This window comes from Oryctolagus cuniculus, chromosome 17, assembly GCF_964237555.1.
Source record: "Oryctolagus cuniculus chromosome 17, mOryCun1.1, whole genome shotgun sequence".
Taxonomy (NCBI): Eukaryota; Metazoa; Chordata; class Mammalia; order Lagomorpha; family Leporidae; genus Oryctolagus; species Oryctolagus cuniculus.
Window position 1 is genome coordinate 66,649,831 of NC_091448.1, and position 16,883 is coordinate 66,666,713.

The following is a 16,883-nucleotide window of genomic DNA, read 5'->3' on the forward strand; positions in this document are numbered from 1 at the left end:
TCCACTCTGCCTGTCAAAAAAAAAAAATCCATCTACCCATTAAAAAAAAAACAGCATGCTAAAGATTGAATTTTTTTTTAATAGAAAGAAACTGAATATACTTGGGGCCAGCTTTGTGGCATAGCAGGTAAAACTGCTGCCTGTGATTTTACCATCCCACATAGATACCGCTTTCTGTTCCAGGTGCTTCACCTCTGATCCAGCTCCCTGATAACAGTGTGGGCAAAGCAGTGGAAGATGGACCAAGTATTTGATTCTCTGCCCCTCATGCAGGGTAGCTGGATGAGGCTCCAGCTCCTGGCTTTCACCTGGTCCAACGATGGGAGTTATAATCATCTGGGAAGTGAACCAGCAGACAGAAGATTTCTCTCTGTGTCTCTCCTGATCTCTTTAACTCTGACTTTCAAAATAAATAAGTAAATCTAAAAAATGAATGCACTCATCAAGCTGCACCTACTGTTTTATCATAAACTTAATGAATGCACTGATAATTCTAACAGATGGAACTAGACATAAAGAATTAGAATTTTAATACTTACTAATGTATAGAAACCAAGGTGAGGGATTACATTCAAAAGATGAGTATAAAAACATATTTGACTTTGGAATGTGTTGCTGTTATATTAATATGCATATAGTTCATACTTCAGAAAATTCACTTTCTGCAAAATAGTCTATAAAATCAAAGCTTTGAAGGAATCTATCTCAATCAATCATCTCTTTGTATAAAGAACTTTCGAGTGCCCTTGGTAGATACCATTTTGTGCAATAGTTCTAAACGTGAAAATCAGATGATTGACTTGTAAATATCCATTTTATTTTTTCAAGTGAAACTATACTTGAATGCCAATATATGGACAGGAAAAACTTGCTGAAATGAGAAGCCTAATATGCTATCTCTCATCAGCCTCTCCTTTTCTTAGGGGTTGTTTCTGAGCTATTTGTGAGGATGGCTAAGATTTGTAGAACCATTTAAACTTTAAACTTTAGGGAGATTTTTCTTTCTCTAAGATTTTGCTTTAGTTATAATCTAAAAGTGAGTTAAGCATGCATCTACATTTTTATTGAGAGTAAAGTTTGGACTTTCACAGACTGATTTTTGATTTTGTAAATAGATGGCAATAACGAATCTGAGTTTTCATTAATATGTTGTATTTTATTTTTGTAACATTGTACCAAATCTATTTGTTTCAAACAAATAATTTTGAAAATTACTTCTTCCTAAGAGAAGAATTTTAAAAATTATTTTTAAATAGATCTATCTATCTACCAGAAAGGCAGAGTATTAGAAAGGGAGAGACAGAAAGGTCTTCCACCTTCTGGTTAGCTTCCAAAATGACTGTAACAGCCAGCACTGGGCCAGGGTGAATTAAGGAGCCTGGAACTTCATTCAGGATTCCCACATGGGTTATCAGTGGCTGAGTACCTTGGCCATATCCTCTGCCTGCCCAAGTGCATTAGCAGGCAGCTAGATTGGAAATGCAGAGGACTAGGACTCAAACCAGGATTGTGATGTAGGATGGTGGTGTCCCAAGTGGCACTTAACCTGCTGCATCTTAATGCCAACCATAACAGGAGTAATTCTGAAATAATTTTCAGGCTTTCATATTTGCTTACTGCACTTTTCAGAAAGAATTCTTTAAAGTCATCCTGAGTTTTATAGTATGTTTTTATGTGGAATATAAATAAATAAATAAATATGGAAACATATTAGCTACAGCTTCTAGTTTGACAATATTATGTGTTGATTTCAGATTTTGATTGTTCATATGCTGTGCTGTCTTATATTAAGGTGTGATTTGAATTTATTACAGGTGCTGTGCTAGAGATGTTAGCAGTTCTCAAAAGCAATGTTGAAGGCACTAAGCATGTCATGTCTTCATTTTCAATATTGCTTTAAATAGAAATAAATTGTGTTTGTCACACAGAATTGGAAGGATTTACAGGGAAATGGTTTGATGAAAAAAAGTGCTGAAAACATAAACATATCAACATATCAACATGAAAAACACAGCAGTGTTGGATTGTGTTGGGGTGGGATGGTTTACTACAATGAGGCATATAGAGCTCTTATTTGTGCACGGCTGCTTAACATTACAATGTTAGAAGTGAATAGTTGATGGAGAATGGAAATGCACTCATAAGTACATTCCACTGGAATTTCCATAAACTAACATAAGTACTCTTCAATAAGCTCATATATAGTAACCATATATTTAACACTGTAAGTAAATCATTGGCACACATTTTCTTTTTCTTTTTCTTTTTTTTGGACAGGCAGAGTGGACACTGAGAGAGAGACAGAAAGGTCTTCCTTTTGCCATTGGTTCACCCTCCAAGGACTTGGGCCATCTTCTACTGCTTTCCCAGGCCATAGCAGAGAGCTGGATCAGAAGTGGAGCAGCTGGGACTTGAACCAGCTCCCATATGGGAGGCCGGCACTGCAGGTGCCAGCTTGACCCACTACGCCACAGCGCTGGCCTCTGCTCATTGTTATTAGTACCATTTCATCTTATATTTTAGACTCAGGAATACTGGTAGCTTGCTGAAGTGCTTCTCACTCCCAGTGACAAACTTTGGACAGTGACTTGGGAGGTATTAAGATCCAAATATTCTGACCACCCCAAGGCCCTCCGAGACCGACCAGAGGAAGCGGGTCCTCTGTGAGCTGGAGGTCTAATCCCCCTCTGTTGATTGGTTCTCAGTGATCCAGGGGAAAGAAAGCACCAGAACACCCGGTATTTGATTTAAAAGTCTACACCTTGGGGATGTGTTTTCGGGTTCTTGGAGACTGACTTAATGGAAGAAGAGAGGTGAGAGTTCTTGCTGGTGCTGTGCCCCTGGGGAGGGCTTGACTCCCTCGGAGGCTTCTAGAAGCAGTCCTGCTTTTCTTGCCTGTGGCCCCTGTTACTGCATACAATAAATATTTGACAACATTTTAATTTCTCGCCACCTGGCTAGAATTGCTTACGAATATCACACCCATGAATGTAAGCAATTAAGTATTTTATAAGCACCGCTGAGATGCCAATATCAGAAAACAGGACTTGCAGGTGACAGAGGCGGGACGGTCACTCCGTGTTTTCCTCGGGGGCTTCGCTCTCTTCACCTTCTGCCGAGGACTCTGGAGGGGGCGTTTTCTTGGCGGGGGCCTCGCTGAGCTCCCTGTGGGAAGAGAGCAGAGCAAGGCTTCCACTCCTGCCACTCTCCCCGCCTCCCCAAACTCAGTACGGTGAAGTGGCCCTGTCAAGGACCCTGCGTCCTTGTCAGGAAACTCTTCCTTTACGGAAGGCTCCTTGTCTGGGGGCAAGTCCTTGGCTTTCTTGCGTGTGCCACCGAAAGGGCTGAGCAGACGCCTCAGCCAGAGTGGCCACCTCAGCCGGAAGAAGCCCTAGGAAAGACAAAAAGACATGTGAATTGAGCATTTTCCCTGCTGTCTCCAGCCACACACTGCAGCCTCCTCCCATTTACCTGAGTCTCATCTTCCGAACACTTTCTAGGCACTGATTGGTGAAAGCTCCTTGGGGAAAAACACACACAAGACCATTAGAGACGAGTGCCATTGTTCACTTCTCACAGTGTGCATCTCCGGTCTTCCTGGGACGACACATGCACCTCAGCCATCACTGCAGTGAGTGCTCACTACAAGCCTGGGGTCTCAGATGCAGTACCCAGGGCGCTGGGCTTCCAGGAGCCCTCTGTCCCTACAGACCTGCAGTGTCTCTGGGGAGACTTTTGTCTGTTGTCAGTCCCAGTGCCTTTCTCAGCCAAGTGTGCTTGCGCAGTGGGACACACTGCACCACCACACGGGGCAGAAGTATTTTCTCTCTCCAGAGGCATTTGACACCTGCCCCTTTAGGATTTAGCCTCACAAGCATCATTCACTGGGGTGTAGGGAGAAAATGCTTGTGTTTCCATAGCTGCTCTAGTCCCCTATAAATTGAATCCTATGAAGCAATGTCCGAGTCCAATAGCAACGTTACCCAGCTCAAAGATTTTTCTCACTGCAGGGTGTCTGTCACTGATGGAAGATTGAGTTGTGAAACCAGTTTAAAGGGCAAAACCAGTGTGGAAATACAAGGTACCCTTTTTGAATATGATTAAAACAGAAAAAGAGTGCATTGTTTCAGCAACTGCTTGTGTCTACAGAGCGTGTGGGTATTGATTTGCAATAGAAATTGTAGCACACAGCCCAAGCTCACTATGACCAAGGGAGAAGTCCCTGGCTGGGGAGGAACCTTCCTCTCTGTAATACTCACTGGCAGTGTGACTATGGGACCAGTATTGTCCCTTTCTCCTTGTATCCTTACCATAACAGGGAGAGACAAACGGTCTGAGAAGGTGTGAATAAAAGGCATAGGCAGCGGGGGTCTGGAAACCAGTAAGTTTTCCAGCCACCTCATATGTTTTACTCTCCAGCAGCCTTGAGGGCGACTGTCCCCCTTCCCCCAGTGTCATGTGTCTTTCCATAGCCCTTCTCCGAGCCTCTGGAAAGGCCTCTGAACTGGCCAGATGCCACCAGCAGCAGGAACAGCACAAACAAAGCCCCTCCCTAGCTGCTGTGTCTCGGAAGGACCACTGACAGCACATGTGTCCGTGCTGGTGCCGTCTCCCCAGCCATGGCTGGGGACCAGATTTGCTGGAATCAGGCAAAACACTCAGATGGATAGTCTTCTGCCTCTGGCAATGTCCTCATTCTAAAATGAGCAGGTTTAAATAGATGAGTTCTCAGTACTCCTCTACTTCTAAAATTCTAATGTAACAATTGTCAGACTGATACTTACGTTGAAGATTTTTCTAACAATTGTCAGACTGATACTTACGTTGAAGATTTTTCTATGTCTTCTCTTCCTCTTCCTCTATGAGAGTAAATCTTTTTTGTAAGGAAAAGCAATCATTATTCACCATAATGATTCTATCTCCAAATCATTTACCTTCCCTTTCTTTCTCTAAAAGCCTTGCCTGCCCAATAAGATAACTTTTTTGAGGACAGGAATTCTGTCTTGTTAATAGTTCTCACTCTTCCACAGTCCTTGGTCTTGAATGCCTCTGGGACTTAATACATTCTATTGACAGCCAGTCATCAGTGAGTCCTCTTAAAAGTGGAATGGGAGTGCAGCGTCATGCATTTAATCTATACTAATTTGGGAACATGGAAGTTGTAGTCCTTAAACAAAATTTAAAAAATCTGGAAGAAAAAAAAGTGGAGTAGTAGGAAACACCCTTAACCTGCTGAAAGTATGGACCAGAAACCTAAACAATGGTGTTTTAAAGGCAAGAACAGGAGTAGGATACTTATTAGACTGCTACTAGTCATCATTGTTGAAAAGGCTGAAATTAGTGCAATAAGAAAAATAAATGGGGTATAATTACTGCAAAGGAAGAGACAAAACTGTCATCATTTGCATAGGAGATGGTGGACAACCTAAAAAAAAAAGCCCAAGATAATCAGCTGACATTTTGTTGGACGTAACGTGTGGGTCCGGGGAGGTGACTAGGTGCTGAGTCAGGAGAGTAGTACAGTGAATCTCCTGTTTGTTGTGCACCACCAGTGACTAGAGGGAAAATGGAGTACAGAGCCCTTCTTTAATAGCAATAGAAAGGAATAAACTATCTTGGAATAAACTCAACGAAAGTTGTGTAAGATTTATGTGATTAGGATGCTCTTCTGAAGTCCATAAAATGTCATGTTTCTAGGGTATCATAAAGACGTCAGTTCTCAAATTAATCTACAAATTCAAGGCAACTTAACTCAAACCCCAAGAAAACTTTTTACAAAATCTGACCAGCTGCCATCTTTTAGGAAAAAATAGATGATAAAAACTACTAAATTTATGAAGCAGGAGCTGCCCTACACTGAAACTGTGTAGTGTTAGGGTGGGCACTGCCCATGCTGGTCTCTTTCTCATCTCTATGCTGTGATCACTTACTTCTTGTGGCTAGACATGTCTTTTAAAAAACTTTCATTGAAGATAGACAGATTTCATGTATACAGATTCAGGAACATAGTGATACTTTCCACCTTACCCTCCCTCCTGCCCACACTCCCATCCCTTATTCTTCCCCCCTCTCCTATTTCCATTCTTATTTTTTATGAAGATCTATTTTCAGTTAACATTATACTCATAAGATTAACCCTACACTAAGTAAAATGTTCAACAACTAGTATGAAGAAAAAAATTCACTGTTCTTCAACAGTTCACACAAGGGCTATTTAAAATCATCACATCTCAGGGATTTTTCAAGATGGTGGCATAGGGAGGCAGCTTGCTGCTCTAGTCTGGGGGTGGATAGTTTAAAAAAAGTGGAAGGAGTGCAATCTCAGGGAAGGTTTAGGGAGAAAATGGTAGAGGAAACTCCATGCAAATTGGATGGACGCTGTGGACCTATGTGGAGGGTGTGGACTTGCACAGTTTGAGACCCCAGCAGCTGAGAGCCTCAGCACCAGCTTTGGAATGAGGCAAGACCATACTGCAACAGCTCAAGCCACTGGCAATAAAGCTGTGGGAAAAGCCTGGCATGGGTCTGGCTTGGAGCTCTGTGGGGGATGATGTACCTGCCAACCTAGAGCAAAAAAAAGTGGGGGAGTTCACGTTTCTCTCTGCCCGACCTCAGGCACTGGCATGCTGTAACTAGCCAAGAGAGGGCAGGCACCATTTTGGAGATATGTAACAGCTGCTCCAGCTAGTGACCGTGAACCCAGAAACCAACCTAGAGGAGATGCCAGACTCTGGGAGAATTGACAGGGGGCTGGGTGCTTGTGGCTGTGGGAGCCTTGTGTGGTGGGACTGTGAAAACACTGGGCTGTGTGGGAGGGTGCAGGCAAGCTCCAGGGAGGGAACACATCTTAGAGCAGCTTGATGCAGGAATCAGCTGCAGTGCATCAGCTGAACTCATTTAGACAAAGTCTTAGACATTGGAGCAGTGGGATGCTACGTAGATCTAATGACTCTGTAAGACAATACTTTTGTCTTTCGGCTGCATCCTTTCTCCCAAGGGCAGAGACAGTTCCTCGAGGGTGGAGAGTATATAATCTCATCGTTTCAGCAATGAGGAAAGAAATCAGTGGTAGAAGAGAGTACATCAAATCCCTGACACAATTTTGGAGAACTTCTGCCACTTTACTCTGGCCTTCTTACACTTAACCTCTCCAAATGTCCAGTCCCTTGTTATCTCGGTTCCAGTTGCACAGAGATTTCCCACGAGTGGGGTTCCTTTAAAAATCTGTGGAATGTGCTTTTCAAGGGAAAGAGTAAAGCGCATCTCGGTCTTGGTGACTAAAGAGGAAGGTCAGCTCGTGGTACGTGGAAAGTGGCTTTGATGTACAGTCTGTGGATTCCGAATCTATTACAAAGGAAGGATGCACTCTGGCAACCTGAATGAGTCGTCCCTACCTCAATGAGACAGAAGATGATAACCAGCATTGTGACCACTGCCGTCACAGATATTGCCACGATGAGCTTGTTGTGATAGCCGTGTTCTTGAGCTCCTTTTGCGAGCTAAGAAAGAGCACAGTTTAAAAAGACAGAATAAAGAGCTGGAAAATATGGATGCTAAATATTCAGAACCCCGTTCTTCAGGTGAGTGGTGTAAAAGATCTTAAAAGACCATACAAAATCTGCTGTATTATATATAATCTTGGTATTACTCATTTTCTCTACAGTGTGTTAGGTCTGCCTCCTAACAAAGTGTCACCGTCTTGGCAAAAGTTACATTACCGAGACAAGATCTGGACTGGGAGCCCCTGGTCTTCCCGCGTGGGGTCTCCTAAGTGATGGGAAAGTGCAGATCTCCTGTCCTCACCTTACTCGACTCCTGCTCTTTCTGTCCACTCGGGGCTTCTGTACTCTCATTGATATAGGTCTCAGTCCTCCACTGCTCTGCGTCCCATTCTTTCTTGGCTATCTTTTCTTCCTGCTGCTCACTGAGGAGCTTCATCAGGATGCCTGTTTTGGAGATGAGCTTGGCACAGGGCAGTTGCACCTGGGCCTCAGAGCAGTCCATTTTCAGAGTGCGGATGACGTGAGAAATGAGCCTTCTCACGTCCGTGTTGGGGATGAGGGACTGTAGCTGCTGGTTCAGCTGAATTTCAAACTGTTGCCCCTGGGACAGCATCACGGGGTAGGTGAAGCCTGCGGGCATGGTGGGGGCTTCAGTGCCCTCGCTGGTGTATTCCCACTGTGTTTCCTTGGTTTGGTCCACAGTCGGCATTAGGTCGAACTCGGTCCCAGCAGAATCTGTAGCTGAAGGATCTGTGTGCATTTTGTCGCCAGGGAGCGTTTCTTCATGTGCAGTGGTGTTTTCTGTCAAAACATTTTCTTCGAAAACACGCCCTCCGGAATGGTTTTCCTCCCTAGTGTCTTCTATAGAAGGTTCTCTCAGAGGAGGACTCCCCTGAGAATGCAGGCCTCCAGGGGATGAGAAAGCCTCTCCGGAGGGGGAGTTTATGAGACTCCGCAGTGCAGGGAACGGAGGCCTCTTCCCAGCCGTCAGCCTGTTGAGGGAATTTTTCCTTCTGAACTTCCGACTCAGTTTGGCCTTGGGGGTTTGGAGGACCAGGTGAGAGCGAGTTTTGTGAAAGCGGTAATTTTGTCTGGAATGCCAGATTGGTTTCCCTGCCGCCTTATTTTTAGCTCTAGCATTGGCATCTTCTAAGACAAAAATGGTGTAGGTTAAGTCTTTTCCTTTGTTGTTGATCTCAGAGAGAGATTTTGCAGGGGAGGTAGAAGGCCTGCCCAGGATGTGTTTCTTCAGGAAAGAGGAGGCTGCAGCCTCACGTTCCTTTGTGAGCAAGGGCTCCATGTGCAAGGAGTTTCCGGCCACCTGCCTGGGCCTCTGAGCCACTTGAAGCTCCTTCAGCTCCCTGGAGCCTGCTCTCCCAAGCCTTCTTCCCCCAATGCTCTCCGCAAAGGGCCAGGTGCCCCGTCTCCTCCCGAGGCTCTTCCTCATCTCCTGGAGGTGCCTTTTCCGTAAGCCCTTTGGCCCCTTGATGACTTTTTTCACTCTCTGCAGCCTGTACCCCACACTTGGCATGGTTGCCAGGCTGTTCTCCTGTGACGGGGCAGTTTCTGATTTCTTTTGGAGGATTTGAGGGTTAAATTGAGGACCTAACAGGATAGGCTGCATAAGCATGGCCTTTTCTTCCTTCTTAACCTCATCGATTTTTTCTTGAATTTCTTCATCTAACAAATTCTCCAGAAAATAGAGCTTTCTCAACTTATTTCTGTAAGGATGAGAGGGCCTCCTTATGTGGGTTTTCACGTAGCTCAGGGACTTATCTCTATCTTGCACATTTGAAAAAAGCAGTGTAATGAATGGTAATAATGTTGATTCTACATTTTGTAGATTTTCCTCTGAGAAATAAGGCAATATGTAATTCAGTGCACTAATAATGTCACTTTCATTGTTGAAGTCCCGCTGTTCACTCATACGGCCTGGGAAGTCCACGCTGTTTCTCTCTGATACTGGGTTCCCTGGCTCAATAGTCAGCTGCTTGCTGGTGTTGTTCTTCCGGGCTTGCAATATCTTCATGAATGCCCCCTTTGGGTTCCCTATAGATGCTTCTTCAACTGTCAAAAAAAGAAGAGACTGCTTTTTGGTACGGAAGACTGATGGGACAGCTTTATGTCAGTCCACAGCCCTACACTCTGATCAATTAAATTAGGAGTCAAATCCAATATTTGGGGTACCATTGAGACTTTAGAGAGAAAAGTAAAACCAAACTCAAACCTATGAAATGGCAACAATAAAGGAGAAAAAGATATTTTTGAGAGTGGCATTCAGAAGAGTTCGCAGTGTTAAAAAGCAGTAACTATGATCAGTATTATTTCATTGGTTTCCAATGACCAACCACTCCAGGCTTAGAATAAGGCTGGAGGACAAATGGCCCCACCCAGCTGCCCCTTCTGTGGCTCTGCCCCTGCTTCTCAGCCACATCATTCCACAGTCCTGCCTCATGCTGAGGGAGCCCAAGGCTTCCTCCCTCCCTCCCTCCCTCCCTGTGGCCCTATGTTCTTGCTGCCATCACAGGTGTCCATGGCAAAAGATAGGCATGTAAGGGGAGCGAGGGCAGAGATGGTCAAGCCAAGGGGCCTTGCTCCTCACCTCAGTGTGTTCTTTCCCACCCTTGTAAAGGGAGATTAACAATGCTTGTCCTTCTCACCTCTTGAGATGAAGGGAATAATATAATTGGTAGGAAACTGGTCTGGAAGGTGAGCAACACTGTGTAGATGGGTATACAGTTATCACTATGCTAATGCCTCAGATCCCTGACTGAGATCCGAATTCAAGCTGTCTAAGGAAGAAAGCGGTCACATTTTGGAAGTCACGACATCAGTGGTAATAACCCTCATCTACAGAAGGATACTTAAAATTACCCGAGTGTTCTGTGGATAGAAAAGCGTGAGACTCAGAGCAGGTTCAGAGTTGGACAGTCTACAAGTGCATGGAGGAGCCTTCCGACTCCATCAGAGGAGCCAGGCAGCCATTTCTGGTTATGGAACCAGAAACTCCCCGGCTCCAAATAAAACAGCATCACTTGTACTCTTTTATACAAGTGCAAAAACAAACAACCGCGGTGAGCAGTGTAGACCTGTTCTATAAGACAGAGGGCCCTTGAGGCCCAACACGTAGAAAACCAGTTTATAGACTGTGTGCAAATGAGTTATCATTGAAAAGCAAAGCACCCAAGAGCACAGAACACCACGTGTGTGGTTCCCAACATTGCTTCCTTCCCCTTCCACCTCTTTTCCATGATCCTTTGTGCATATGTAAATTACATAGCGGTAACTATGTTATTAAATTACATAGCGGTGATTGCGAACCTGACTTTCAGCAAGGGAGCAGTGTAGCAATTTAGGGAGTTTAAATCTGAATGAATGAATAAAAATTCAGCAATTAATTACATTGTTACTTTAAACTTGACCCTAAAATTTTAAAATAAGAAATTTAAAACAAATAAATATTAAAAAAAGATCCTCAGGAAGTTCCGACTCACGGCAATGTGTCGTATTTGGCAGGCATTCATTGTCACAGTGAAGCTTGACGGTGTTGCAGACAACCTCGATAGTATGTTTAAATTGGCAGAGGCAGCAGGCCATATGGCTGGGTAAGATCCTATGAATAGAGACAGAGAATTAAGTTACCTGTAAAGGGGTTCCTTGGGTGGGTCAAACAGGTGAGCCAAGGTGCCAGCAAAGGCGTTCTTGAGGTATGTGTGTGGCCAGGGCATTTGGGTAGGAGCCTGGTGGCCAATTGTTGGTCTTGAATATGAGAATAAAGGAAGGAGGGAGAGGTGGCCCAAGGAGGCATAGGCATGGAAGTGGGTGTGGTGTATCCAAAATAAAGTCAACAGGGTGAGCATTGGGCACCATGGATCTGTCGTTTGACTCAGGGGTGTCTCCTTCCAGTTCACAAGTCTCATTGTGGGTTGGGAGTGCACAGGAGGACTTCCCCCAACCTCTGGAGTACTCTTCTCCATCCCTGTTGGAAGTGTTCACTATTAGAAACTACTCTGGTCCCAGAAAAATGACTGACTGCAGTAATTGTTGGAAAAGATGTGGAGAAAAAGGAACACTTGCTCACTGATGGGTGAGTGAAAGTAATTTGACCAGGCAGGTGTTTAGCCCAGCCATGAAGATGCTGCTTGGGACAAGCACATCCCCTGCTGGAGTGCCTGGCTCCATTTCTGATCCCTGTTTCCTGCCAGGGAGTGCCCTGGGATGTGTCAGGTGGTGCTTCCCTAAATACCCAGAAATGGAAAGGCTGCAACTTATGGTAGGTGTGTGTTTTTAAGAAACTGTCAGTCTATTTTCATTATATTTTTTTTTTCAAATTTATCATTTCGAAAGTTTCTGTGGAAGGAAGAGAGAGAAACACACACAAACACATCTTTTCTTTTTTTTTTCTTTTTGACAGGCAGAGTGGACAGTGAGAGACAGAAACAGAGAGAAAGGTCTTCCTTTTGCCATTGGTTCACCCTCCAATGGCCGCCGTGGCCGGCGCATCGCGCTGATCCAAAGCCAGAAGCCAGGTGCTTTTCCTGGTCTCCCATGCGGGTGCAGGGCCCAAGGACTTGGGCCATCCTCCACTGCACTCCCGGGCCATACCAGAGAGCTGGCCTGGAAGAGGGGCAACCGGGACAGAATCTGGCGCCCCGACCGGGACTAGAACCCAGTGTGCCAGCGCCGCAAGGCGGAAGATTAGCCTATTGAGCCACGGTGCCGACCACATGTTTTCATTAGGTAGTTTACTCCCCAAATGTCTGCGACATGCAGGGCTGGGCCAGGCCAAAGCCAGGAGCTCAGAAACTAGTTTGGTTTTCCATGTGAGGAGCAAGAACTCAAGTCCTTGGGGCATCACCCACTGCCTTCCAGGGTACATGTTAGCAGGAAGCTAGGGTGGAGCAGAGCCGGGACTTGGATCCAGGCATTCTGATGTGGGATTGGAGTATCCCAGGTAGTGGCTTAACGGCTGCACCAAATACCTGCCATCATAAACAGTTTAATTTTTATTTGTTTTATTTTTTAAAGCTTTTATGTAATGAATGCCAATTTCATAGGTACAACTTTAGGAATATAGTGTTTTTTCCTCCATACCTGCCCTCCCACCCCCACTCCCGTCCTACCTCCTACTCCCTCTCCCATCCCATTCTTCATTAAGATTCACTTTTGATTGACTTTATATACAAAAGAGCAACTCTATACTAAGTAAAGATTTCAACACTTTGCACCAACCCCCCACCCCACAACATAAAAAGTACTGTTTGAGAACAAGTTTTGCAGTTAATTCTCATAGTACAGCTCATTAAGGACAGAGTTCCTACAGGGGGGGTAAGTGCAAACAGCTTCATTTCTAATACCCCCAAATTGGAACAACCTAAGTGTTCACAAATAGGTGAATAGATAAACTATGGTAGGTTACACGTAGTGGGCCAGGCTCTTTCTAACCAATAGAATAACCAATGGTTGAGTTGTTACAGATGACTAATGTTACTTCTTTGGGTCCAGGGAAAGCTTCATATAGAAAGAAAAAAAAAAGAAATTATCAACTCCCAACTTGACTCTCACTGGGATTAAACATGACAATAGGTCTGATCTGATTTCATCATCATTTAAAAAAATCATCTATTATTTTTCACTTTATGTTTCTGTGTGGGAGCAAACTGCTGAAATCCTTACTTAATGTATACTAAGCTGATCTTCTGTATATTAAGATATTCGAAAATGAATCTTGATGTGAATGGAAGGGGAGAGGGAGTGGGAAAGGGGAGGGTTGTGGGTGGGAGGGACGGTATGGGGGGGAAGCCATTGTAATCCATAAATCGTACTTTGGAAATTTATATTCATTAAATAAAAGTTAAAAACAAAACAAAACAAAAAAAAAAGAAAGAATGCACTCAGAATGCTAAGCTAGTGTTTTACTAGACTTCAATTCTAACAGGAAATTTTCGTTAAGTCCTTTCTACCCCTAACTTCGTATTTTGAAAATTTTCAAGCCTACAAAAATATCCGAAAGATTGGTGTCATGAGTTTACATGTTCTCTCACTTAGATTCAACTGTTGCTAACATTTTGCCACATTCACTTTCCACGTGTGTGTCTCTATGCACTTCTTGGACAAACCATTTGAGAATGAGCTGTAGATATGATGACCTTTTCTTGCTAAACCTGAAGTCTGCGTCTCCTAAGAACAAAGGCATTCTCCTGCATATCCACAACACTATTATCACCCAGTCAGCTTTAACATTAACATCACCGTCTATTGTGGTCCACATGCAGGTGCTCTCAGTTGTCCCAAACATGTCTTGGCTACTTTTAAATCAGGCATTGCATTTTATTTTCATGGCTCTTTAATTTTCTTCAGTTTAGAACTGTTCCTTTTTTGCAGTGTTTCATGGCATTGGGATTTTTGAGGCATTCAAATCAGTTGTTTTACAGCATGCACCTCAATTTATCCTTCTAAGACCAATACTGAATATAATCACCAGGGAACATTTATTTTTTTGAGTGGCTAAGATTTTTTTTAAAAAGTTTTATTTATTTGAAAGGCAGAGTGATGGTTGGGTGCAGGAGAGAGAGAGAATGAGTGGAGGGAGAGGGAGAGGGAGGGAGAGAGAGAGAAAGAATGAACGTGAATAAATCTTCCAGCCACTGGTTCATGCCCCAAATGGCCACCGCAGCTGGGGTTGGGCTGGGTTGAAGTCAGGAGCCAGGAGCCAGGAGCCAGGAGCCAGGAACTATATTCAGGTCTCTCCTGGGTGGCAGGGGGTCAAGCACTTTGGTCATCCTGTGCTGCTTTCCCAGGTTCATTAGCAAGGAGCTGGATGGGAAGTGGAGCAGCTGGGACTTGAACTGGCACTCCCATATGGGATGCCAGCATCACAGACAACTTCACCTTATGCCACAACACCAGCCCCACTAGGGACCATTTCTGGCAGGAACACTGCATCTTGCATAGAGAATGTTGTAGTTTTGCTGCTTACTAAAATGGATGCACTAGGGATGATGTCAGTGATAAAATATTTATTTTTTAGAAGATTTTTATTTATTTGAGAGGTAGAGTTACAAACACAGAAAGGGAGAGACAGAGACAAAGATCTTCCATCTTAAGCTGGTTCACGTCCCAAATGGCCTCAATGGCCAGAGCTGGGCCAATCTGAAGCCAGGAGCCAGGAGCTTCTTCCGGGTCTCCCATGCAGGTGCAGAAGCTCAAGCACTTAGGTCATCTACTGCTTTCCCAGGCCATAGCAGAGAGATGGATCAGAAAAGGAGAAGCCAGGACTGGATCTGGTGCCCATATGGGATGCTGGCACCGCAGGTGGAGACAGCCCACTATACCACAGCGCTGGGCCCCAAATCATTATTTTCAAAAATATTGGCAAATCTGGGGCCGGCACCATGGTGCAGTAGGTTAATCCTTCACCTGCAGCACCGGCATCTCATATGGGCGCTGGTTCTAGTGCCAGCTGCTCTGCTTTTGATCCAGCTCTCTGCTATGGCCTGGGAAAGCAGTGGAAGATGGCCCAAGTCCTTGGGCCCTGCACCCGCATGGGAGACTGGAAAGAAGCACCTGGCTCCTGGCTTCGATCAGTGCAGCTCCAGCCATTGTGGCCATTTGGGGAGTGAACCATCGGAAGGCTTTTTTCTCTGTGTCTCTCTCTCTCTGTCTATAACTCTTATCTGTCAAATAAATAAATAAAATTTTAAAAAATATTGGAAAATCTTTTGAAATTGCTAATGACCTGAGGTATAACTTATTCTTACTAGATAATATTTAAGTATTAAAGACCATTGCACATTAATATGCAATAAAGGGGCCAGCGCTGTGCTGTAGCAGGTTAAGCCTTCACCTGCAGTGTCAGCATCCCTTATAGGCACTGGTTCAAGTCCCAGCTGCTCTGCTTCTGGTCCAGCTCCCTGCTAATGCACTTGGGAAAGCAGCAGAGGATGGTCCAAGTGCTTGGGCTCCTGCTCCCACATGATTCAGAATAAGCTCCGACTCCTGACTTTGGCCTGGCCAAGCCCTGGCTGTTGTGGTCTTTTGAGCTAGGAACCAGCAGATGGAAGATCTTTCTCTCTCTCTGTATTTCTGCATTTCTTTTTTCTTCTTTTTTTTAACTTTTATTTAATGAATATAAATTTCCAAAGTACAGCTTATGGATTACAATGGCTCCCCCCCCCATAACTTCCCTCCCACCCGCAACCCTCCCCTTTCCCTCTCCCTCCCCCTTCCATTCACATCAAGATTCATTTTCAATTCTCTTTATATACAGAAGATCAGTTTAGCATATATTAAGTAAAGATTTCAACAGTTTGCACCCACATAGAAACATACCAGGGGATTCCAATTCAATCCCATCAAGGTGGCATGTACCAATGCCATCTCACTAGTTCCGGTGATCAATTTCTGTTCAAATTGATCATAATGATAGGACTAAGAGCCAAAGGGAGCACATAAACAAGACTAGTGTCTGCAAATACTAGCTGATAGAATAAAAAAGGGAGAGAACGATCCAGCATGGGAAGTGAGATACACAGCAGACCCATAGAATGGCAGATGTCCTAAACAGCACTCTGGCCTCAGAATCAGCCCTTAAGGCACACGGATCTAGCTGAAAAGCCCATGAGAGTATTACAGGCATGGAAAGCCAAAACACTCTGGCAAAAAAAAAAAAAAAAAAAAAAAACCCTACATGTATTTCTGCCTTTCGAATAAATAAGTAAGTCTTTAAGAATGCATTAAGGACCATCGCTTATGAGTCACGACACAAGTGAGCTGGCCTGCTTTGTCTAAACTCCTGAGGACTTCCAATAATGAACTCCAGTGTAACAATTGCTTTCAGGTTTTTATAGCCTTGGTTGCACATGGCTCCAGAAAATGCTAGCACTTTTCCTGTCCACTGATGGTCAAGTATGAAAAAAAGCAGCTAGAACACCACAGCCTTGGCTAACTGAGAAAGCTTGTTGATGATGAGAGCTTTGACTCTTTGGAGAGGAAGGCCTCTCACTGACCTGGGAGGATCCACTGTGGCAGATGCTGCCCAAGGTTGAGGAAGAGGAGGCTAGAGCAGAAACCAGTGGACTTGATGATGTGGGAACGTTAGTCAAGGAGGTGATCTGACAGAAGTGATTAGGGCAGGGTATGCTGTGAGAGGCCTTTCCCCATTCTTATCTTGTGGAGTCCGCTCAACTAGCCTTATCATAGTTTCTGTTTAGCTTGTCCAATTGGCAGGGGGGAGGTCACAATGGAAGTTGCAGTGAGTTTATGGTAAAATGTCAGAATAGGGCTCTAAGGAAATCCTTTTTAAAACTTCAAAACTTGAGATACTTCAAACTCTGCATGAAAATTAACTAGAAAGGATCATGGACCTAAATGTAACTCTAC

At 44.3% G+C, this 16,883-nt stretch overlaps 1 protein-coding gene across 1 annotated transcript; it reads right to left on the reverse strand.

The window, feature by feature from the left end:
• Window positions 1–2,924: 2,924 nt before the first annotated feature.
• Window positions 2,925–11,593, reverse strand: LOC138846315 (leucine-rich repeat-containing protein 37A2-like). Its single transcript, XM_070061718.1, has 4 exons — window positions 10,997–11,593; window positions 7,804–9,569; window positions 7,395–7,499; window positions 2,925–4,873 (listed from the first exon to the last, which is right to left on the reverse strand). Exons 1-4 carry the CDS (start codon window positions 11,097–11,099, stop codon window positions 4,820–4,822), a joined length of 2,028 nt encoding a protein of 675 aa, XP_069917819.1. The 5' UTR covers window positions 11,100–11,593; the 3' UTR covers window positions 2,925–4,819.
• Window positions 11,594–16,883: the final 5,290 nt, after the last annotated feature.

Bases quoted from the DNA above. Each gene is read 5' to 3' on its own strand.
- LOC138846315 (XM_070061718.1), bottom strand. From the start codon at position 11,099: ATGGCCTGCTGCCTCTGCCAATTTAAACATACTATCGAGGTTGTCTGC. The intron at 9,570-10,996 runs GTGAGTCGGAAC...TTTTTTTGACAG, and splicing joins GCCAAATACGACACATTGCC to TTGAAGAAGCATCTATAGGG. The intron at 4,874-7,394 runs GTAGGGACGACT...CTTACAAAAAAG, and splicing joins TCATCTTCTGTCTCATTGAG to ATTTACTCTCATAGAGGAAG.